Source organism: Triturus cristatus, chromosome 6 (genome assembly GCF_964204655.1).
Source record: "Triturus cristatus chromosome 6, aTriCri1.1, whole genome shotgun sequence".
In the NCBI taxonomy this organism is placed as follows: domain Eukaryota; kingdom Metazoa; phylum Chordata; class Amphibia; order Caudata; family Salamandridae; genus Triturus; species Triturus cristatus.
Genome location: NC_140589.1, coordinates 156,397,501 through 156,418,831, shown reverse-complemented (window position 1 = coordinate 156,418,831; position 21,331 = coordinate 156,397,501). Strand labels below are relative to the sequence as shown.

General features: G+C 45.9%; 1 protein-coding gene across 2 annotated transcripts in view; it reads left to right on the top strand.

Moving 5' to 3' along the window:
- The window catches only part of LIN9 (lin-9 DREAM MuvB core complex component), a 490,456-nt gene that overhangs the window by 396,598 nt on the left and 72,527 nt on the right, over positions 1 to 21,331 (top strand). For both annotated transcript variants that reach the window (XM_085610417.1, XM_085610416.1), the window contains one exon: positions 18,707 to 18,804. In XM_085610417.1, coding sequence (XP_085466543.1) covers positions 18,707 to 18,804 — 98 coding nt within the window. The remainder of the gene's footprint in view (positions 1 to 18,706; positions 18,805 to 21,331) is intronic.

Sequence of the window (21,331 nt, the reverse complement as noted above, 5' to 3'; positions counted from 1 at the left end):
TTTCGGGGGCGGCCTTGAAGCAGGTGTGGGCCCGTCCGGAGTTGAGAGCGTGCAGTGTGGTGGCATCGTAGTGGCGGCAGTTGCCGTGGCGGGCGCGGGGACCAGGGGTTCTGGCACTGGGTGCGGTCCAGGCGCGGATGGGCGCAGACGGGCTTGCCTTATATAGGGAGGTGGGAGGGAGGAGCAGCAAATGAGCAGTCAGGGGGGCAGGGACGCAGCGGCAGGAACGGGAGCGGTCAACGGCGCGGAAGGCAAGGGCACAGGATCACGGGGGTAACAGAAGGAAAACTGGCACAGAATCACGGGGGTCACAGAAGGAAAATTCTCTAGTGTGTAAGGACTGCATGGTTGTTGCAGTTTCTTTGGTGGTGATGGTGGTCTCTTGGTGTTAGATGGGCTGGCTGCAAAGCTGGAAGATTCTCATTGGGGCTCGAAGTTTTTATAGATGCTAGCGAAGTTTTTGCTCAAGAATAGGAAAAGCTGGGTGCTTAGGTCCTGAGCAGGGGTTACGCTGTGGAGCTTGCTGCCAGAAAGCTGAAGTCGAAGACTTTGTGAAAGATTTCCTTGGCGCTGCTTTTTATCAGGTCAGTGAGTATGGAGCGTTAAGTGGCTTTGATTTGCTAATGGTAGCATCTGAGGGAGAATTTGTAAGTGCTCTTGTCGGTGTCTTTCTGATTTTATCTCCATCTGCATTCAAGTTGCTTGCACTGGTGTTTGGTGAGCCTGAGCTCTTCCGTGTACCAGCTTTCTTTTGGTCTGGTTCTCGTGGCTTTGTTGGACTTCAGAGGAGCTAGTGTATCTGCGCAGACGGAGATCCAGGGGTTAAGGTTGGAGATGGATTAAGAGTGGTTATTGTTTAGAAGACCAGGATGCTTCTGAGATCCTGTTCTGTTCCAGTCGTAAAGATTTAGTGATGGGTTTTCTGCAGTGGTGAGGGATGGGTATGCTGAAGTTAAGGGTGTGGTCAGACCAGGTGATCAGTGTGGGCTTGTCTACTATGATGCTGCTGAAGATTGGGCCCAGTAGGTGTCTGGTAACGTGTGTGAGGCCTTCCACTCGCTGGGTGAGCCTGAAGTTGGACAGTCATCAAGAAAAGGATTTGTTTTCCATTGCCAAAATGGAGAATACCAAATAAGATTTACAGAAACTCCTAACAGTGTTTCAAAAATATAACTTCTGATGAGACTTGCAGATTCCTCACCTTAGAATATTCCCCTCAGGCGCTAGACTGGATTTTTCATAGCAGTGTTCTTGCACTGTGATAGGTGGCGCAGTGCTAACTCAGGACCACCACCTAAAGTGACAGAGCACCCCAGTGCGCTGACGTTCACTCGGATGCTGGAGCTCTGCTCCTCACTTCGTCTTTTTTGCGACAACTTCAAAGCTTTTTTCAGTGTGCTAAAGAACAATGTCCCCACTAGAAACCACAGGATTCAAACCGTGCACAGACTGCAGAAAGCAGATGCTGGTCACGAACCTGCATGAGGTGTTCCTTTGGTGCTTGGGGTCTGTACATAACTCGGCGTGTTGTGCTAAGTACACCCTCATGAGCCTGAAGGCAATTTGAAACCAGGAGGTGAAGTTGTATGTGGCAGCCTTCATATAAATCTTGCTCCAAGTCGCAGGCTCAACTTCTGTCCTTGTCATGGGGCCGCTCCCACTCGAAGTCCTCCAGCAAGTCCAAGTCTAAATGCAGGCATAAGAAGGCAAATCGGGACTCGACCCAAACCCACCACACTTCTTCCAGAAAAAAGGTGCAAGGGAGTCGACATGGCAGTCTCACTCCATGGATGTTACCGGCCTCAGAGCTAATCCCTCAGTAGTTTCTGATGTACCCAGAGTTTCCCTGGCTGTCCTTGGCACTGCAGCAGATTAAGGCCTTCAAAGAGGCCATGCTGCAATTTTTGTGTGTGCTTACCGCTCCCTCTAGTGCGCATTCGGGCCTCAAGGAACTGCAGGGGCTTACAGTCTGGTTCAGAAGGGGTAGATGGCATGGGGGAAGGGCCCACTGGTAGAAACCTATTAGCAGGCCCATACTGACTCCAGTATCAACCTCCACTCCGGGCCCTTGATCTATGACTGTTTCTGCAGACCTAATGCTGTTGTCGACACCCATGTCCGATCCTCAGCATACGATGGCTCAAGTGATGTTGAGCTCCAAGATTATAAAAGGGCTGCCTGTTGCCACACACCCTGACGCTAACTCTGTACCTCTGCAATATCACAGCTATCAGACTCCATTATGTTTTTGCTCTGATTTGAACCTTTTTCAGAGCAGGGTACACAACCCTGGGTATTGATGATAATGACCAAGGCCTTGCTTTTCCCTCATAACAATGATGTCCTATACTTTGGGTTACAAAATACCAGTGGCCTTGATACCTCGCTTAAGACCTCTTAATTCGCCTCATGAGGCCACCAATGCAAGAAAGTGTCTTGTTCACAGTGGTGGTTCATAGGGTAGCTGAAATACTGGAATTACATTAGTCCTTCTTTAAGACTAAGACCTATCTTTAAACAGAAATGCTGTTGTCTCGACCTTCAATATCTGAGATCTTGCTCCTGTTTAAAATGCCCACACAGATATTCTCACGGCTACCTGGTTGAAACCATGTTCTTGCCTACTGTGGACTGGCAGGTGGCCAGATGTCGTAGATCAGGCATTGACCATTAAGGTGAACCCAAACCAATTTCCATCTTATCATCTATGCAGAATCCAAAACGTTTTGATACCTTTGGCAAACATTTGTTTTCTTTTGTTATCTTGGCATTACGGTTCATAAATTTGGTTTATCAGTTTGGCTGTTACACACATGTTTTTTGGGACATAGCCAGTGAGATCTTGCCAGCAGTCCTAAGGGCCTTTCTCTCTCATTTGATACATGGTGGGCAGAATGCTGGCAATTATCTTTTCTGCATCGGGCTAGATATCACGGTTTTCCTTGGCAGAGCAGTCAGTATCAGTGTGATCTTTTGTAGGCCTGCCTGGATGAGGTCCTGTGGGTTTTCCAGCGATGTACAGGCTTCACTAATGAACATGGCTTTTGATGGGTGGCATCTTTTGGGAGAGAAGGCAGACTCTGCTTTGTAACACTTTAAAGAGAGCAGAGCTGTAGCATGTTCCTTGAGCCCATTGACCCCTGCTAAATAAACAATTCAGTTCAGGAATCTTAGAGGCTATTCCAAGGGGGTAACATGTAGGCTGAGAGAGCCTTGCCAGCCAGTGATGCCGCAGACAATCCAGTCCTTTCGGGGCTGTGTTTGCAGAAGCAGCAAGCAGCACACTGGCCCGTACGGGTATCACTCCTCTTACCCATCTCCCCATGTTACATCCGGTACCAATCTGCTTTAGTTTGCCCTAAGAATCACGGCCTGCTGCATGAAATCACGGTTTGTGTACTTTAGATATGAGCACAACAACAGTTGTTTATTAAGTCAATGTACATTAACCCCTTCCATGCTGGGCGGATTCCCCTGCTGTGCTGATCTTTTCCTGCGCGGGCGTGGTCATGACGGAACGGTTCCGTCATGAGCACAGCTCAACCGACGCTCATGACGGAACCGTTCCGTCATGAGCGTCGAAGGGGTTAAAAGCCATTCTTATAGCGTTGGGGCCTGGAATAGTTTGAACTGTCACACTTGTAGGAGTTTGATGGTTAGTAGTTGTATTGTTACTATCAATGACCGCGCTGGCAGGGGCAATGGGTGGTACAAACTGCAGTGTCCTCCTTTTTGGATTCTGGGATGACTGTCCATAATCTCCAGTTTCTCATGGTTCTCTAGATACCGGATTAACAAGTGTAAGAGTGAGTTTCTGTTTCTTAGATGAACATGAGGAAGGAGGTGAATGTCTTGGATACTTGTAGCATATTCCTCACCTCTAGAACATTCAATCCCACTGCTGAATCACTTAGGCAGTGATGGCAAGGACTACTTTCACAGGACTGTTCAGTAGAGGAATGATCTGCCATTTTCAGTCCCCACAGGGAGTGCTAAGGGGTGGCACGACTTACACAGAGCTTCTTCAGAACACTTAATGAGGGGCATTGGACACAACTACACTGCTTAAACCCAAGTCCTAATTGCAATTACTGGGGATGTAGATGCGTAGAAATTGATTTTCTGTGGTTTAATCCAACACACATGAAGCCTTCAAAGATTCTTGTGGCTATAGTTTTTAATGGACTTCTCAAATGGGTATATTACATGGCATACCCTTCAAGGAATGGCCTTGCTTTAGAGAAGGTAGTTTGCAACTTCATTAGCAGTAACAAAGTTGTTTATATTGTTCAGATGGAAAATTAAATTGCCTCCCTCATCAGAAGATTGAGTTAAAGAAACTGTTATTATAAATTATGGTGTGTCAGCACTGGTACCTGCACAAAGCCCTGAAAGTGATGGAGCAGGACCGCATAGAGGTGCCACCCCTGCGGTCTGACATCAGTTCCTTTCCTTCCATGTCCTTTGATGTGAAGCCAGAGCTCTGCTCCCAACTTCTTCAGCACTGATTCTAAATTTATTTAGATTGTGCAACTCTAGGTTATGTAGGAAATGTGTCCTCGTGGACTCAAAAGTGATTAGAGAGCAGATGGCGAAACTCCAAGTCAATAGCTTAAGAGTTTACATTCAAAAAGCAGCTTTCGCTCCCACTCCAAGTCGCGGTACTGCTTCTAGTCATTGGGCGTGTCCTGTGCAAAATCTTCTTCTCACTTAGTCTTGGAAAGCCAAAGTCTAAAGCACCACATAAGCTTACATAAGCCAAGCAGAACTATACCCCATCCCTACACTCTGAATCAAGCAAGAAGTCACAAGGGTGATACTGAAAGGGCTCCTCATCTGCACCGCCTTCCAGATCTGGCTCTGTGCCTCAGTTTGTGCCAGAGCGCTCCAAATTACCCAGGCCTTTGCCGACCCTGCCTCACATTATAGCCTTCAAGAAGGACTTGCTGAAGATCTTTTTGATACTACTGACTCCCTCTGGTGCGCCTCCACACCCTATATAGTCACCGAGGGCTGCAGTCTAACTTCTCTGGCGGGCCCTCCCCTGGCACCAGCTGCCCCCTTCGATCTGCCTCCCCTCCCAGTATGATGCTTTTGCAGTCTTCCCCTCCAGCTCCAAGTTCCACAAAATTCCCTTCCATACCAGTGCCGCTGCCTATATCTGTACCAGATCGGATCCCTACAACGGTCTCTGACCCTGAAGCGACGTCAGTCCGCAGACCTATCTCACCCTATGACGCTATCCTCAACCTCCTCCACGACACCAGTATTACCAGAAGCTATAGGCCCTATTTGGCTTTTATTGTGGCATGGTCAGAAGCACCCTTTTTGTCTTGTATGCCAGATGGCATATGCAGTCCCTGCAGTGAACTTCAGGTGTAAGTGTGCTCAAGACCCAGGCCTGTGTTCCCAATTCCATCCAAGTCTAGAAGGAGGCGGCTAGGGATCTTTTCTGATGGTAAACGAATACAGTCCTGACCTGCTGCAAGAAACTTTCCCTTCCTGTGAAAAGGGATATCGCCCATCTTACTGGACAGTTAATTACCCTACTGACCTTCATTACTCTGCCGCATCCATCAAAAGAGGAGGAGATGCCTTATTGGCTTGACCCTAAAAGACAAAGAATAGTCACTTGTATTAATATAGGTTTTGCATTGCCCAGGAAGAAGCCCCTAGAAGGAGTATAGACCCATTTCAACTGGGAAAAAGCAGCAACAGCTGTCATGGCTAGGGCAGCATCTATCATGGACACATACTACTAGCCCCTGGCATAAGGCACTTTACAAGATAAATGTAGGAAGGGTAACAAGTGGACATTGAGGCGGTTCATTTATTTAACAATATTAATATTTTCATAAGTGGATTATAGATCCAGTGCTCACAAAAAAATTGAAAACTAACATGATGTAGTGAGTGAAGAAATTATTAAAAACATACATCACACTGACAGCATAAACAGAACTCCTTGCTACAATTTTTGAGAATAAAGGAGTTTGGTTGTGAAAGGAGGTCAACGGCGTTTCAATCTTAAAAACTGTGAGATCTTCATTAGAACAGAGATTGTAAGGTAAAGACAATGCAAGGTTCAAAATTCATGAAGTGGTCCCAAACAATTGTTAGCTAACAATGTAGAACACCATCAGTCGAAAAATCACAGCTATGTAGAATAAAAATGCCAGAGGGACAGAATAGGAAAATTGTGAATTATTTAAGATGTATTAAGACAGTGTGAATCGCACGAGAAGGAGAGATTGGGAGAACTGAATTCCTAAAGGTGCTGAGTGCCTAAGGAATGGAGGTCATAGCACCAAGGTGATCATGAGTAATCGAGTGTGAGTGAGTCGAGCTGTGGCAGCTGGGCATGGTCTAATATGGGGTGCCCGAAAATTTTTAAAAAACTCATTTGGCGATCCCGGTGGAGGCGTATCCAATCCTGGTCGGTCACGTCAAGGGGGCAAGTCAAGGCCTTGGAGGGACAAGTCCTGACAAAAGGGAGAAGTGCTAATCAAGTAACTAGGAAAAGAAGGTGCATCTAGTTCACCACGAGTGGGTAATCAAACCGCACTTAATGTAAGTATCAAATGAGTGACTGCAACAATGTGGTCCTCTGGCTCCAGGGGCCAGATAGATGAAGGTGGCAGAGGCCCTTTGGTAATCTGGGGTATGATCGGGGGAGTTTCGGGGGGGCAATCAAGCCCCAGAAAAATGAGCAATTCCACAGTGTGATGTCGGTGTAATAAGCACCGCACAGTCCGCGTACCAGATTTCAACTAGGGAAAATTTAATAAAAACAACAACAAACAGTTAAGGAAACCAATTGAGAGGCGGGAGGTGGCGGGAGAGGTGTGCGGTGGGTGGACGAGGTCCCAAGACTTACTTCATACCGCCTGAGTCTGTCGAGCACAGGGACGGGCAGCCACTCCGTCTGTCTAATGGTAGGATGTTCTAACCCGGGAGACTGCAATCCTAGTCACGTTGGATATAGAATCCCTGCATACCAACATACCACACTATAAGGGGATCGAAGTTATAAGGAGACACCTCAAAGCACATCCTTCTCCTCATCAAGTTCTCACCGATTTCATCATCTCCCTCCTACAATTGGCCTGGACTAAAAACTATTTCCTATTCAATGATAAGTTCTACAGACAATGCAAAGTTACTTCCATGGGGGCTATCTTTGCTCCAAATTTTCCTATTTTGTTTGTCGATGATATTGAACAAACCTTTATTCTCCATGAACAAAATCCTCACTTGTCAAAAATCCAGCTCTGGCGGAGGTACATTGACTATGTTTTTATGATTTGGACAGGAAATAACCTGGAACTTCGCATTTTCTGTGACTGGCTTAACAGTTGCCAACCAGAGCTCAAGTTCACATACCAATTTAGCAATGAACAAATTGACTACCTGGATCTAATGGTTAAAACCCTAGAAGGAGAACTATACACCACATTGTTCTGAAAATTTACAGAACGAAACACTCTGCTCCAATACACTAGTTCTCACCCAAGATCCCCGATAGTCCATTCCTAAAGATCCGCCGTAATAGCAGATTCAAGCAGGATTTCTTTAGAGAAGCGGAAGTACTGTGCAAGAAACTTGCTGACAGGGGCTACCCGAAACACCTTATAAAACGCTCGCTCAAGCGCACATGGTATTCCCACAGAGAATTCCTGCTACAACCCAAAAAAAGTACACCCATGTCTAGAATAACATGCGTCACCACTTTGTCCCGGCAGCAACAAATTGGCCAAAATCATCAAAAAACATTTGCCAGTGCTTACAGCAGCCAACATCACTTGTGAAGACCCCCTCTTCTCCTTTGAAAAGAGGGTGTAACATTAGAGACCATCTAGTGGGAGCGCATAAACCCAAACGCCCAGAGACCACTATCCACCCTTATCTTGGCCTTCCCCAGTCCAGGGCCATTTTAAATGCAGCAATTGCCTGGCCTGTGTCTCTACCACAAATACTAAAGTGTTTGAGTATGGCAATATGAAACATACGCTCGAGTTTTACTCCAATTGTAACTCAAGTAATGTGATTTATTGTATTCGTTGTCCATGTAACCTGCTATACATAGGCCAAACGACTCGAAAATCAAAGCAAGAATATCCCAACACAAGAGCAGACTCTGCTGCAAAGTAGTCACCGCACCTCTGGTGGAACACTTCTTCAAAAAAGAACCTTCTGAAAACGACTTCACCTGGCAAGTAATTGACGTTTTATGCCCAAAACCCAGAGGTGGTGACAACCAACGGATCCTGGACAGACTTGAATGTAAATGGATTTTTTACTGTCAATCTATCAATCATTGTTTAAACACACAAGATGAGTGGAATGCAATTCTCTGAACTCCTTTTTTTCTTTCCCCCATAAGATAATAATAATAAATAATAAAAGGAATCTTATCGTGCGCAAACATAGCCCAATGGGCGTCAAGGCGCCTAATTCTAAATCCAACTCATGACAAAAGCCCCTGCAGCTCAACCTGTGTAGGCTCTAGAAAAGCACCACGTTTTTAGTGCCTTTTTAAACGACGCCAAAGAGGGTAAGGTCTTTAACTCTGTCGGCAAGATGTTCCAAAGTTGTGGAGCAACGACTGAAAAAGCCCTGGCTCCCCATCTAGAAAGCTTAAAGCGAGGGACAACAAGTTGAAGTAGTCCCGAAGAGCGCAAACACCTTGTAGGGTGGTAACGGGTAAGCAGGGAGTTGATAGCGCCATTAGATCCATCCTCGAGTGCTCTATAGGTCAAACAGAGAATTTTAAAATAAATTCTGTGCTGAATAGGCAGCCAATGGAGGTCTCTCCTCGCAGCAGTAGCAGAAGAGGACCTAGAGAGATCCAGGACAAAACGTGCAGCCGCATTCTGCACGATTTGCAGCCGATGTATAAGGCCCTTGTTGGATTCCATGTAGAGAGAATTGCAATAGTCCAGCCTGGAACCAACAAGGGCGACTGCAATCTGCTTGCGTGCTTGAAGAGACAAATAGCTGCGAATTCTATTGAGCGTCCTGATCACGCCCCAGCAGGTCGAAACAGTCCGATTCACCTGTAAGGACATCGAGAGTGAGGTATCAAACACTACACCCAGATTTCTGGCAGATTGAGAGGGAGTGGGGCAGGTGCCAAGAGAAGATGGCCACCACTCGCTCGACCAGATATCTTGGTCCCTCCCAAAGATCAGGACCTCAGTCTTGTCGCCATTTAGCTTCAGGAAGTTGGTAACCATCCAATCTGCAACAAGTTGCATACAGGACCTGAAGCTAGAGGCAGATGTTAAAACAGAGGACTGAGTTAGTGAAACCATGATCTGGGTGTCATCGGCGTATGATACCACCTCCATCCCCTGCGATCTTACTAGCCTAGCAAGGGGGGCCACATAGATGTTGAACAGGGTCGGACTTAATGCCGACCCCTGTGGCACCCCACATTGCAGAGACTTTGCTGGGGAGAGGTGGTTGCCGAGCATCACTCTCTGTTCCCTATCAAGGAGAAAGGAGTTGAGGAGACTCAGGGCCGAGCCAGTGACACCTGCCTCCCTAAGCCGAGATGTTAGAATGGCAGGAGACAGAGTGTCAAATGCGGCTGTGAGGTCCAGCAGCACTAGAAGATACTTCTAAAGTATATATTCCTCATCACTTTAGAATGTAATAGCGCTTGACGCGCTCCCAATCTAAAATACACCATTATGCTGCCTTAATGTAAACTATTGTGTGTTTTCAACATTTACATATGCCGATCTTTCAATTTTTTTGAGCACTGAATCGTTAAAAACTTTGCATCTTTTTGATTTATTCTACCTCAACGTGTCTTCAGTTTTCTCCTCTAACATCTCTCTCTCTCCTTTTTCCCTCCAATCACCTCTTAAGTATGTTGGGATATAAATCTTAATTTTTAATTTTCTACTGTTTTTTTTTTTTTACTTGGCACGTCCTTCGATACCAACGTCATACTCCAGTTATGCACCAGTGACTCCAATAGCACACTATGCGAGCATTAGTGTGCGCATGCTCTGTGCCTTCCCTGGGTTCACAGTCTAGTGTTTACTCAAGTGTCTCACGTCCGATCCTATATGTAGTTCCGGTTTCTATTTCAGTCTCCCGCGGTAGAACATCCTACCGTTAGACGGAGCGTCTGCCCTTCCCTGTGCTCGACCGACTTATGTGGTATTAAGTAAGTCTTGGGACCTCGTCCAACCATCCCACGCCTCTCCCACCTCTCAATTGGTTTCCTTAACTGTTTGTTGATTTTATTTAATTTTTCCTTGTTGAAATCTAGTACGCCGACTATGCGGTGCGTATTACACTAACATTGCGGTGTGGAATTGCTAATTTTTCAGGGGCCTGACTCCCACAATCTCTGTCCTGATGAAGATCAAAAACATTTGAGATCGAAACCCCATCGACCTCCTTTTACAACTAAACTCCTTTATTCTTAAAAAGTTGTACCAAGGATTTCTGTTTCAGTGCGATGTATGTTTTAAATAATTTCTTCACTCACCACATCGCGTTCCTTTTCACTTTTTTTGTAAGCCCTGGATCTATAATACACTTGTTATGAAAATATTAATATTGTTAAATAAATGAACAACCTCTCAATGTCTACTCGTGTCACTTCCTACATTTATCTAGTAAAGTGCCTTATGCCAGAAGCTAATTGATTAATAACTTAGATAACACATTTTTTTAGGACCTATTGCCCTTACATGGACCATTGTCCTTTGCAAAATTATCGAACACCCCAGGTTCAAAGATTGGGGTCCCCTTGTTTTGTAATACCGGACACATGCTAGGCTACAATGTGGCTGTCTAGTACATATTTTCACTATGCACGACTATGCACTACTGCCTTGGCATCCAAGTCCGCATCATTGCTGGTAGAATTGTCCTGATCCAATTTGGTGCCTGGGATATTCTAATCATGAGGAATCTGTGATTACATACAACATTACTGAAGGTAAATGACATGTTTATCCTGTCTGATTGCTCCTCAGGAACTTAAATTATGTAGGTACACTATTTAACCAACATACAATCATTGTTGTGGAAAACCATAGACCTACTTAGGTGGACACCTCTAGGTCTGTCACTATGGGTGAGAGTGCAAGTGATAAACATTAATATGACTGGACATTCACTATGCTAATCACAACACAGTGGGGGCGGGCGGCACAATCCTGGCACGTTTTCTGAATTACATTTTTGGAAAGTAGTATACAAACTGCTAAAGGTGCACTCATGTATATGCTGCAACCTAAAATTGGGGGAACACCCTTTCTTTTGACAGAATGGCTGGTAGTGGGTATCAAAAGAATCCAAGACCTATTTTTAGGCTTTCCTGTTTTCAGTTTCTATTTTTGGTAAATTCTGGTGGTGCTTTTCCAGTGATTTCAATACCTCAAAAAAACAGTGGTTTTCAGTGGTTACTCATTTTCGCGCCATAAAAAACAACTGAAACTGTGTTTTACCGGTGTTTATGGGACGCTTTGCTTTTATTATTGCTTGCTTTCTTAATTGGTGCATGGTATATAGACAGTCTATGTACAGTGTATATGAGGTTCAAATACATTTTTACAAGTCGAATTTATTGTAGTACACCATACAATATTTCTTCAGTGAATCTTTGGTCATTCGCGCTCTCTTTCCTACCCATGTACACTTTTATTTGGGAAAAGGCCCTCTCTACATTGGCACTTGAGACTGGCAACGCCAAAACAGACAGTACACAATTTGCCAACTCTGGCCACTGACGTAGCTTTCCATGCCAATACTGGTGCACCTCAAGGTTGACATTGTCTGGGCCAGGTTCTGAAATATATGACTTAAACTGGGTGCATATGCCCTCAGAGGTGTTAAAGCGGTCAAAAATGAAGCTGTACTTCGCAAAGTCTGGAGAAAATTCCCCTTTACGGAAGGGATCTAACACTTGCACAGAGTACCAAAGTGAGGCTTCATTGGCTTCAAACGCCATGGTTGGTGAAGGGACATTTCTATGCATCATAGCTAGCCATTTCTCATGCATTGTAAAATAAAATTTCCTGAATTGGTCCTCAACACTTCTTTGCTTACCAACTGGCAAGCATTCTAACAGGGAACATGTTGCAGTGCCAAAGTCACTAAAAGTGTCGCCTAGCCTACTCTCGAGGAGATGTTTGACATCTACACCAATTATGCTGAACACTTGGTAGACAAGGGTGTTTTCTGACTCAAGTTGATTATGTCCACTACAGCAGTCATGTTTTCCTGTAGAAATCGAAGACTGCAGTACAATGTACTTTTTTTGACATCACTATGCACACGAAGATCCTCACATTTCTTGCCTTTTGCACCATCACTAAGCAAAAAATCAGTAAACAGTTGCCACATAGATAATATTGCATTCTCAGCAGTTTAGTTCCCGCGCATAACGAAACAGTGAACCTGAATGGACTACAAAATCAATAGCATTCTTCATTAGCTCAGAAGATTGTAGAGATGCTTTCAGCATACCATCTAGCAAGTGGCATGGATCTCTTACAGGGAAACACTTCAGCTCAGGTATTGCTTTTGACAGGTCATCACATAACTTTTTCATATACGTAGCTGAATCGCTGCAAATACAAAAAATATCACTCCAATCTTTGTTAAACTTGATAAGAACTCTCTGCAGCAGCATTCCAAGTGACACTGCGTTGCATGTTTCCAGTACATCTAGATCTGCCATGATGGTACGTCTGTACCATCCATTTTTTGCATCACAAAATGTGATTAGCACTGCCACTGCTGGGTCGCCACGCATCTCTGGGGTTTCATCAAGGGTAACAGATCTTTACATCACCTTGGAGTTACTCTGAAATATGGTCAATATCTGCAAGGAACACCTCTGGTAGGTATTTGTCATACATTTGTGTTGCTCTTGGTAATGTTTTGCATGCTGGTGCACGCTTGCGGAACAGATTCCCAATCGGTCCATCGGCTTGGTGTAAGCTGGTTCCAGATTGCACTAGGGCACGTACAAATTCATGTGCCACATCCATTTCTTCCTCCCGTTTTCTTTTGAAGCGTGTCATTGTCTCAGCAAGAGACATCTAGCATAGGCTGTCGCTATTAGGTGGTTCTTTCAATTTCAAGTGGGTCTTGGTGACAAGATGCTCAGCAATTTAGCTTGCAGTCTTCCCAGTTACTATTGGGACAGTCACTCTGCAAAACCTGCAAATTAACATCTTTTGCCCACGCACTTCTTCAACCATGAAATCTTTGTTTTCCAGCACATAATCTTCTGCCGTCTTTATTCTGCGGGGCATGTTGTTCTGCGCAAACTAGATCATAAAAAAAACACTTAGAAACCGGTTGTGTACTGTTGAAAAAATAATGATGCCACTAAACAGGCTGCCAAACAATTGGTGAAATTGAAGAACACATATTTGAGGCATAGCATAAGAATCCATTTTATCTTTAAAGCCTGATGACACCAAACAAAAAGTCTACCCAGTCACCCAAATGAGACTCTCAGTCCTATCTCACATGAAAAATTAGTTTCATCGATGGGCACAATGTGGCTCAGATTCCTCGCTCTGGGACTCTCTCCCTTGTCCTCTTGGCCTTGAATTGACTAAGGATAGGAAAGTCTTGAAAATGTGTTTGTTCCAATAGCTGACCTTGAAGCAAAACCTTCAGCCATCAGGGCTCTAACAGGAACATTCACGAAAACTGGCAAATTGCAGTTTCTAAGTGCGTTTGATTTAAAACATTAAAAATCCGTAGCCTTGGTACCCTAAATGCTTTTTAACCATCATGCTTTTTAAAAGAATTCGGTTCTGGATGTATGTAAATTAGCTAACCTCCAGCCTGCCTAAAAGTGATTAATACTTGGTGGCCCTTAGGCCAATTCCACGCTTTATAAAATTCCAAAGAAATGCGATGTGTATACAGATGTATATACAGATGCAGGTCAGGCAACCTATTGTCAGGAGAATGTTCAGCTTAATGAAAGGGGAATGTTGAATCCATGTGTACAGTATGAAACATTCATATACAGTTCAACAGTAATAAGGACCAGCGGCGTAAATATACTTACATAGATCCCAGATGTGCAACTACAGTCAAATTTCGGGGGGGGGGGGGGTAGAGATTCTTCCAGCAATCGGCAGAATGGAGATGCAGGGGCTCTAAGAAGGGGTGAAAAACAAGAAAGCCTTGTTAAGTAAAATGGTCTTTTACAGACCTGTGAAGTACTCAGGTGTGGCTGCAGTAAGACAGACACCAGAACACAATAGCTCCTCTCCCCCCACGTGAGCCAGGCAGGGGGCCTGGTGTTGCTCTGGCCCTTTGGCCATTCACACCTTGGCTCCCCTTTCTCTTGTCTGTCTTCGCGCCCTGCACTCTAGAATGAGAGAGAGCACTGCACGTACTTATCACTGGCTTCTGGTCACTGCCTAATCATTCGGTCCCCTGCATACTTTACTGATGTAGACTTTAGAATGGGTAGACGTGAGCTGGGCGCATCTTTTATATGAACTCTAGCCGAGTGCTTGATTCCGCCTCTGCAGCTTCATGGGTAGGTGTCATCCAAGTTTTAATAGGACTTGTGGTCTGACTTCCTATCAGAGACATATGGCATCATTCATCTAGGGGTGGTCTACTAGCAAATGCTCAGTTTTCATGAGTGTCCAAGGTCACTCCTAAGCACTCAGTGCAACCTTGATGTTAGGGTGTTGTAGAATGTCCCTTCTTACTTGGTTTTTAAATATATATATTCTTATGGGAATGTCTATATACTGGAATTACGTAATTGTGAATATGCTTGGGACAACTGCAGTCAGATCAGTGTTACATTGTGCGATCCTGCCTGCCATCCCATGCTACTGTGCCCATCCCCATAATAACATTGGCCAATTGACTATCTACAATAAAAAAAAAAAAATCCCATCCATTTTATGGCAGCCATCTTGGTTACGTTATGCCACGGTGAAACGATCTGGAGTCATTACTGGGAAACCTTAAGAACAAGACCCTTCTAGTTTTCACCACTGATCACCAAGTTAAGTGCTCTATTAACATCACTGCAAGTTTTAACTGTGCAAAACTGACTCTATCCGGTGGCACTAAGTTCCCCACTCTAAAAAGGGGTGAAAACAAGAGCGCCTCATTAACTAAAATGGTCTTTTACAGACCTGTGAAGTACTCGTGTGCGGCTGCAGTAAGACAGACGCCAGAACACAATAGCTCCTCTCTCCCCCCCCCTCCCTCCCACCCCACATGAGCCAGGCAGGGGGGCCTGGTGTTGCTCTGGCCCTTTGGCCATTCACACCCCGCCTCCCCATTCTCTTGTCTGTCTTCGCGCCCTGCACTCTGTGTTGCACTAAACAATGTCAGAAGAGGGTGTACCGCAACTGGTGCTCATGTAAAGCACTCTGATACCTCCGGGTTTTTGTGTGCGCTATATAAAACCCTCCCCCCTGAAAAATTAATAATTATTCGCCACTGATTTATTTGACTTGTTTTATAAGAACGTGCTGACAATCTACAAGTGCTGTGAAACGCCTAGACTGAAGCGTTAAGCAATAAATCAAAAACCTCTTTAGAGCGTCTCATGGCAGCAATCATAGCGTCCCTTTAATAAATACACACCAGTCTGTCTCCACATGCAGGCAATCACAGAATCGCTTTAAAGTCACCCCAGAATTCGTGATCTGAGGCCCTCGGAATTGTGTAAGGGGATACTTCGATCTACTGAAGCGTGTCACTCGCTTTCCGAAATGGTGCATTTTTCGCCTACTGGGTGCGTGTCGGACTGCTCTCCCTGACTTAGGCAGGTGTACGGGGCAGCAAGGAGATTCCGGACTGGCACAACGGTAGAGACCAGCTACCAGTCGCGACTGAGGACTACACATGGCACTGATCTACACTACTGGATCTGAGGCAGCCTGCGGCATGGGGGGTCCTGCGCACCAATGCTGGTGGAAGGTGATCTGGCTGTGGGGACTCGCGAGGGGCTGCAGGGCTCTGCATGGTACTCGGAGGCCTACCTGGGGCAAACTGTTGCTGACTCGCTGGTGACTGCTGTATCGGCGCGTGGTTTGTATGCTGAAGCAGCGGACCTGCAGCTTGTGGTGAGAGGGGCGGCAGGGCCCTGCTGATCAGATAAAATAAAAATGAAAAAACGAGGCGGTGAGGCCTGCAGAGGCGCTGTAATTTTCATCTTTGCACAAAGGTAGGCCTGGGCGGTAAATTCCGTTCCGTTCGCGGAATTTGGGTAATTTCGCGTTCCGCGGAGAACGCGAAATTGCCCAAAAATCTGCGTTCTGCGACTTCGCGAAATTTTTTGCTTGTTCGCGTTCTCAATATGCGTGTTCGCGAGATCTTTCACCCCGAGCACGCAAACAGCGATCGCGAACAGGCAAAAAGTATCGCGAACAAGCAATTCCGTGTGTTTGCGGAATTTCTGCGTGTTCGCGGAGATTTTTTACCGTTTCGCGGAGATTTGCGTAACGCGGTTACGCAAATTCCGCCCACCCCTACACAAAGGTCAACTGCCCTGGAAGTGTCGTATACACCCACGGAGCTGTGGTGCAGTTACTCTTTACTGTTGTGGCTCCGTGTGAATGGTTCTATAGGCTGCTGAGGCCAAGAACTAGTGCGCCTGAGGATTGCATTCAGGCAATCACAGAATCGTAATAAATGCACCCCAGAATGTGTGACCTCAGGCCCTCGGAATTGTATAAGGGGATACTTTGGCATCTGCGCGTGGTTTGGTATGCTGAAGCAGCGGACCTGCAGCGTGTGGTGAGAGGGGCGGCAGGGCCCTGCTGATCCGATAAAATAAAAATGAAAAAAACGAGGCGGTGCGCCGGAGGATTGCAGTTAGTTAACTCCTTGCCCTCCACACACACTAAGACAAATAGGCCAATCTTGTCCTCCCTCCGCTCTTCAACCCCTGCTCGCAAGGTATGGGGGCATGAAAACACAAACTTTCCACTTACCTGCTGGGCCTTGGAGAACTTGGAGCACTGGCGGTCGTCGTGGGGGTCTGAAGTGTGCTGCGGTGTGTGGGGCCAGACAAAGTCCGGACAGCATTTTCAATGGGACCTGGCCCCACCCACCAACCTTGCCAACCAATGTGTCTCCCCGAATTTTATGGGGGTGACACACGTTCCAAACTGCTCTGTTCTCTGGCCTAAATTGGTGCTTTGCATCCAACGCTTTGGCTCCATCAAGTGGCCAAGTGGTGCAACAGCAATGAAAATCAGTGACACTCGGTTTAAACCGAGTCAGCTGATTTTCATCCGGTAGGGTACTGTCGGGCAGAGTTGGTTTTAACCGAATTCCGGACAGCCAACCTATTTTCTAGGGGCTTTCTTAAATCTTTTGAAGACCTACAACTTAAATATGATTTAATATTTCTACTAGCGATGGCCATAGATACAGTTGTCACACTGCCTCAGGTTGGCGTGCCAAAAACCTTCTCCATAGGTGATTTTTTGGGTTGGACGCAAAAATGGACATGAGGTAATCATGGAGCCCATTTTGGGTCTATGTATTCATAAAGAGAACACCCCCTTCATAGACGGGTGGCATATACCACTTCAATGTATTCGATTGCCCTCATAATAGGTTGATTTAATGTTATTATTGTCCGAGTTTGTAGTTGGAGGCTAGCTCATGTGTCTTATGGGAGAGGTATATCATTTAACACATTCACTAGGTTAAATTATATTAGTGAGTTTAATGAGGTTTTTGTTCACCAACATGTGAAGGGATGGTATTTTCTTTAGAATTTTTATGTTGACTGCCTAATACTGTTGCACTCTTGGTGTTATTTACAATGTCAGTTTTACCCCCTAGAGAAGGAAGTCAACTTGGTATGGGTATGACTTAAACTGCAGTTCAAAATAACCAGGATATGCAAGGAAAGCAGCACCAAAAACATGGTCTGATCAGGTGTCTCTTGCTGTAAGTGAATCCTGTGAATTGTTTATATGATCACTTCAGTTCATGATTTCATTTAGTTTAAGCTGACATGTGAAAATATAAACTGGTTGTGTTGAAAGCTCTCCCAGCATAACCACAGGGAATTCCAAGTATGACTCCTTTTAGGATTTCCCTCGCAAGTAGATTGTTTTCTTTTTCAGCTAATCAAGTAAATATTAAGTCAGTATAGCCTAATGTAACTGCATGATCTCCCCATTGCCTCATAAGCTCTACCTTGCACACATGCTATATTTGTGTTTAGTCTACAGGGTGTACAACACTCAATCAAGGTCTGGTAATTGTCACAGCACATACAGCCACTACTCATGAAGTCCTAATTTTCTACAACAATAGCATAACATAACACATGCATTTGTAAAATGCATGTTCACCCCTTGGGGCACCTTGACACTGAATATCCGGTTTTTATTGTTCCCCGACTGGGTGGTACTCATTTCATTATCCTCAGAAGGATGAAAGAGTAGACCCATTGGTATTTGTACCTGTCGCTATGCAGTCAAATACAGGTTTATGCAGTAGATGTATTAGTCCATTGAGCCACCACACCGGGCTGTAAACATCTGTTAACTTCTGTTGCTTTGAAATGTCACTGGCAGTAGGTTGTCGTTGGTGAGAGATGCATAACTACATTAAAGCTTGATTGGTCTTCTATGAACATCATACCACTTGCTATGCTTTACAGACTGAAACCGGAGTTCAGCTTTATGAAATGCCTTTTCCTTCTTCACAGTGTCTAGCCGAGGGAGGTGATCTAAACTCTTTTGAATTCAAATCGCTGACGGATTCAATAAATGACATCAAGAGTACGATAGATGCTTCCAATATCAGGTAAGCCTGTGTCTTCATTCCCAGTCATTGCTCTGTGCATATAACTGTCGAATTAATAGGAATGTATTTTTTTTATGATTAACATCCCACAAGGTGGGCCTTTTAAAAAAAAAAAAATATATATATATATATATATGTATATTGTCTTCAGATTTGTACCGTGTTAATTTAGCAGTTCTATCCCTCAGAAGCAAGTTGCATGATCAGAAACTCTTCGATATGAGAATCCTCTAAAAATTGAGGGTCTTTCTGATCTACCCTTATAGGAGAGGGTATTGGTCTGTGGGCCACTCGAATCAGACCAAACTAGGAACATCCCCATTGGACTTTCAGAGGCACCAATTGTCTGGAAGTGATTGGGACTCTGATTAGTTATACCGTGAAAGCAATGATGGAATGTTTGAAAATATAGGTTTGAGGCATATGAGCTGCAGATCACACACTCAGCATAGATCACCATCTGGTGTTGGGCCCAGATGTGTGCACTTGTTTTTGTCCTGGAAAGTCTTTGGAAGTCATGAGGTAGGTGACTCCTCCTTTGGATCATAGTGCGCATGGGCATCGGCTCCATCCTCAGATTGTTTTTTTCCGCCATCGGGCTCGGATGTGTTTCTCGCGCTCCACTTTGGAACCGTTACCGATTCCATTTCGACAGGCAATCCTTCACGCTTTCAACGGTATTGTCTCGATCGCGAACCCTACTCATCGCGCATCTCTCCACGTCGAAGTCTTCGATTCCGGTTGTAGACTAAGGCCTTCGGGCCTACCTGGGCCTTAGCATCAGGCTCATGGAAAGGAGGCCATTCAGAAAGTGTCCTCGATGTGGGTTGAAGTTTCCCCACACCGATCTGCATGAGGTGTGTAACCTCTGCTTGTCACCGGAGCACGAGGCCTGACACTGTCCAGCTCGTGCCTCTTTCCGCTCCAAGAAGACCATTGTGGTTCGGCGAGCTCGGAGGACCATGGCTCGCTCGTCGACAGCAATCCCCAACGACATCTTCCAAGAGGGCGTCAATGTACCGGAGCCGGAACGGATTGAAGAAGGCCTTGTCAGCGCTTCCGAAGCCGATGACTCCAACGTCGAAGAAATCACTCCACACTCCAGCGCAGAGGGTCGTAAGTAAAGACATCGACCCCCTCCATACAAAAAAGGCTTCGGTCACACCTTCGCCTTCGGACCCAGGTGCACACTGACACACCACTTCCCACACCCCGCCCTCGGGCCCGGCAAAGAAGCCTACCAAGCCTTCAGGCGACTCGGGCTCGAGTCAGCCTGCGTCCGGTGCCGAAACTCCATCTTCAGCACCGAAAAAGAAACCGCCCTCCTCCTCCGTGTCGACTGCTGCTTCCACCTCAAAGCCCTCGACATCGAAAACAACAAGCACCAACTCGCCGGCACTGAAAAAACACTCTCAGCCGCTCCCCAAGAGTTTGGACTCACACTCTTCGAAGCTGAAAAAATCATCGGGACCGAAAAAACATACAGAGACTGCAAAACAACACAGGTCCAAACCCAAGGACATTCTGGAGCCAGTGCCGAAAGAGCCCTCTGAACCGAAAGACACGGCGTCGAAAAACCAACCTTAATCAGAGGAGCTTTTTCAACCAGACCCTGCACAAAAAACTCTGGTTAAAGACCCTAAAACTGGTCAATTGACACTAGGCTCCAGGAAAAGACCACTGGACAAGCCTACACCTGCTCCACCACCTAAGAAGAGGGACATTGCTACATCGCCTCTTAGTGTCGCTTCTCCACCTCCTCCTCAACCACCCCCTCCTCCCCCTCACCCACCACCTCATTCTCCTACACCAGTAGACGATGATGACACAGAGGGGGGGGGGGGGGGGGGTTGTGCGGACGATGTGCCACCAGGGGATCCCAGCCCACCTGGTTCCCCTGACCCTTGGGATGACTATAGTACACCTGTTGTCCCTAATCTCCCGCACGACGACATCTACCCCTCTAGGCCTTCCCCACCAGAGGACACCATGGGCTTTAATCAGCTCGTACACCGGGCTGCCCAGTACCACGGGGTCGACCTACACACAGACCCCGTCGAGGAGGCTTTCTTGTTGGACACTTTCGACACCACACAAAGGTCAACATCTACTTTACCCATGCTCAAAGGAGTTAAGCATGCTCCTGATAGATCCTGTTAGGGCTTGAGTCATCAACCCTCGCATAGAAAAGAAATACAAAGCTGCCCCTACAGACCAATCTTACATTAAGGGCCCTGTTCCATTAGACTCCATGGCGGTATCCAATGCCAGGAAGAGAGCTAACTCTCAGACATCAGGTGATGCAGCCCCACCCAATAAAGAGTCTAAACTCTTGGACGCCTCCGGCAAGTGGACAGCCTCACAAGCGGCTAACATATGGCGCATCGCCAACACTCAGGCCCTGCTAGCCAGATACGACAGGGCACATTATGACGAGTTAGAGTCCCTATTGCAACACCTCCCGAACAAATATAAAAACAAAGCCAACGACCTCATACAGGAGGGTAAACTGATAACCAATACCTCC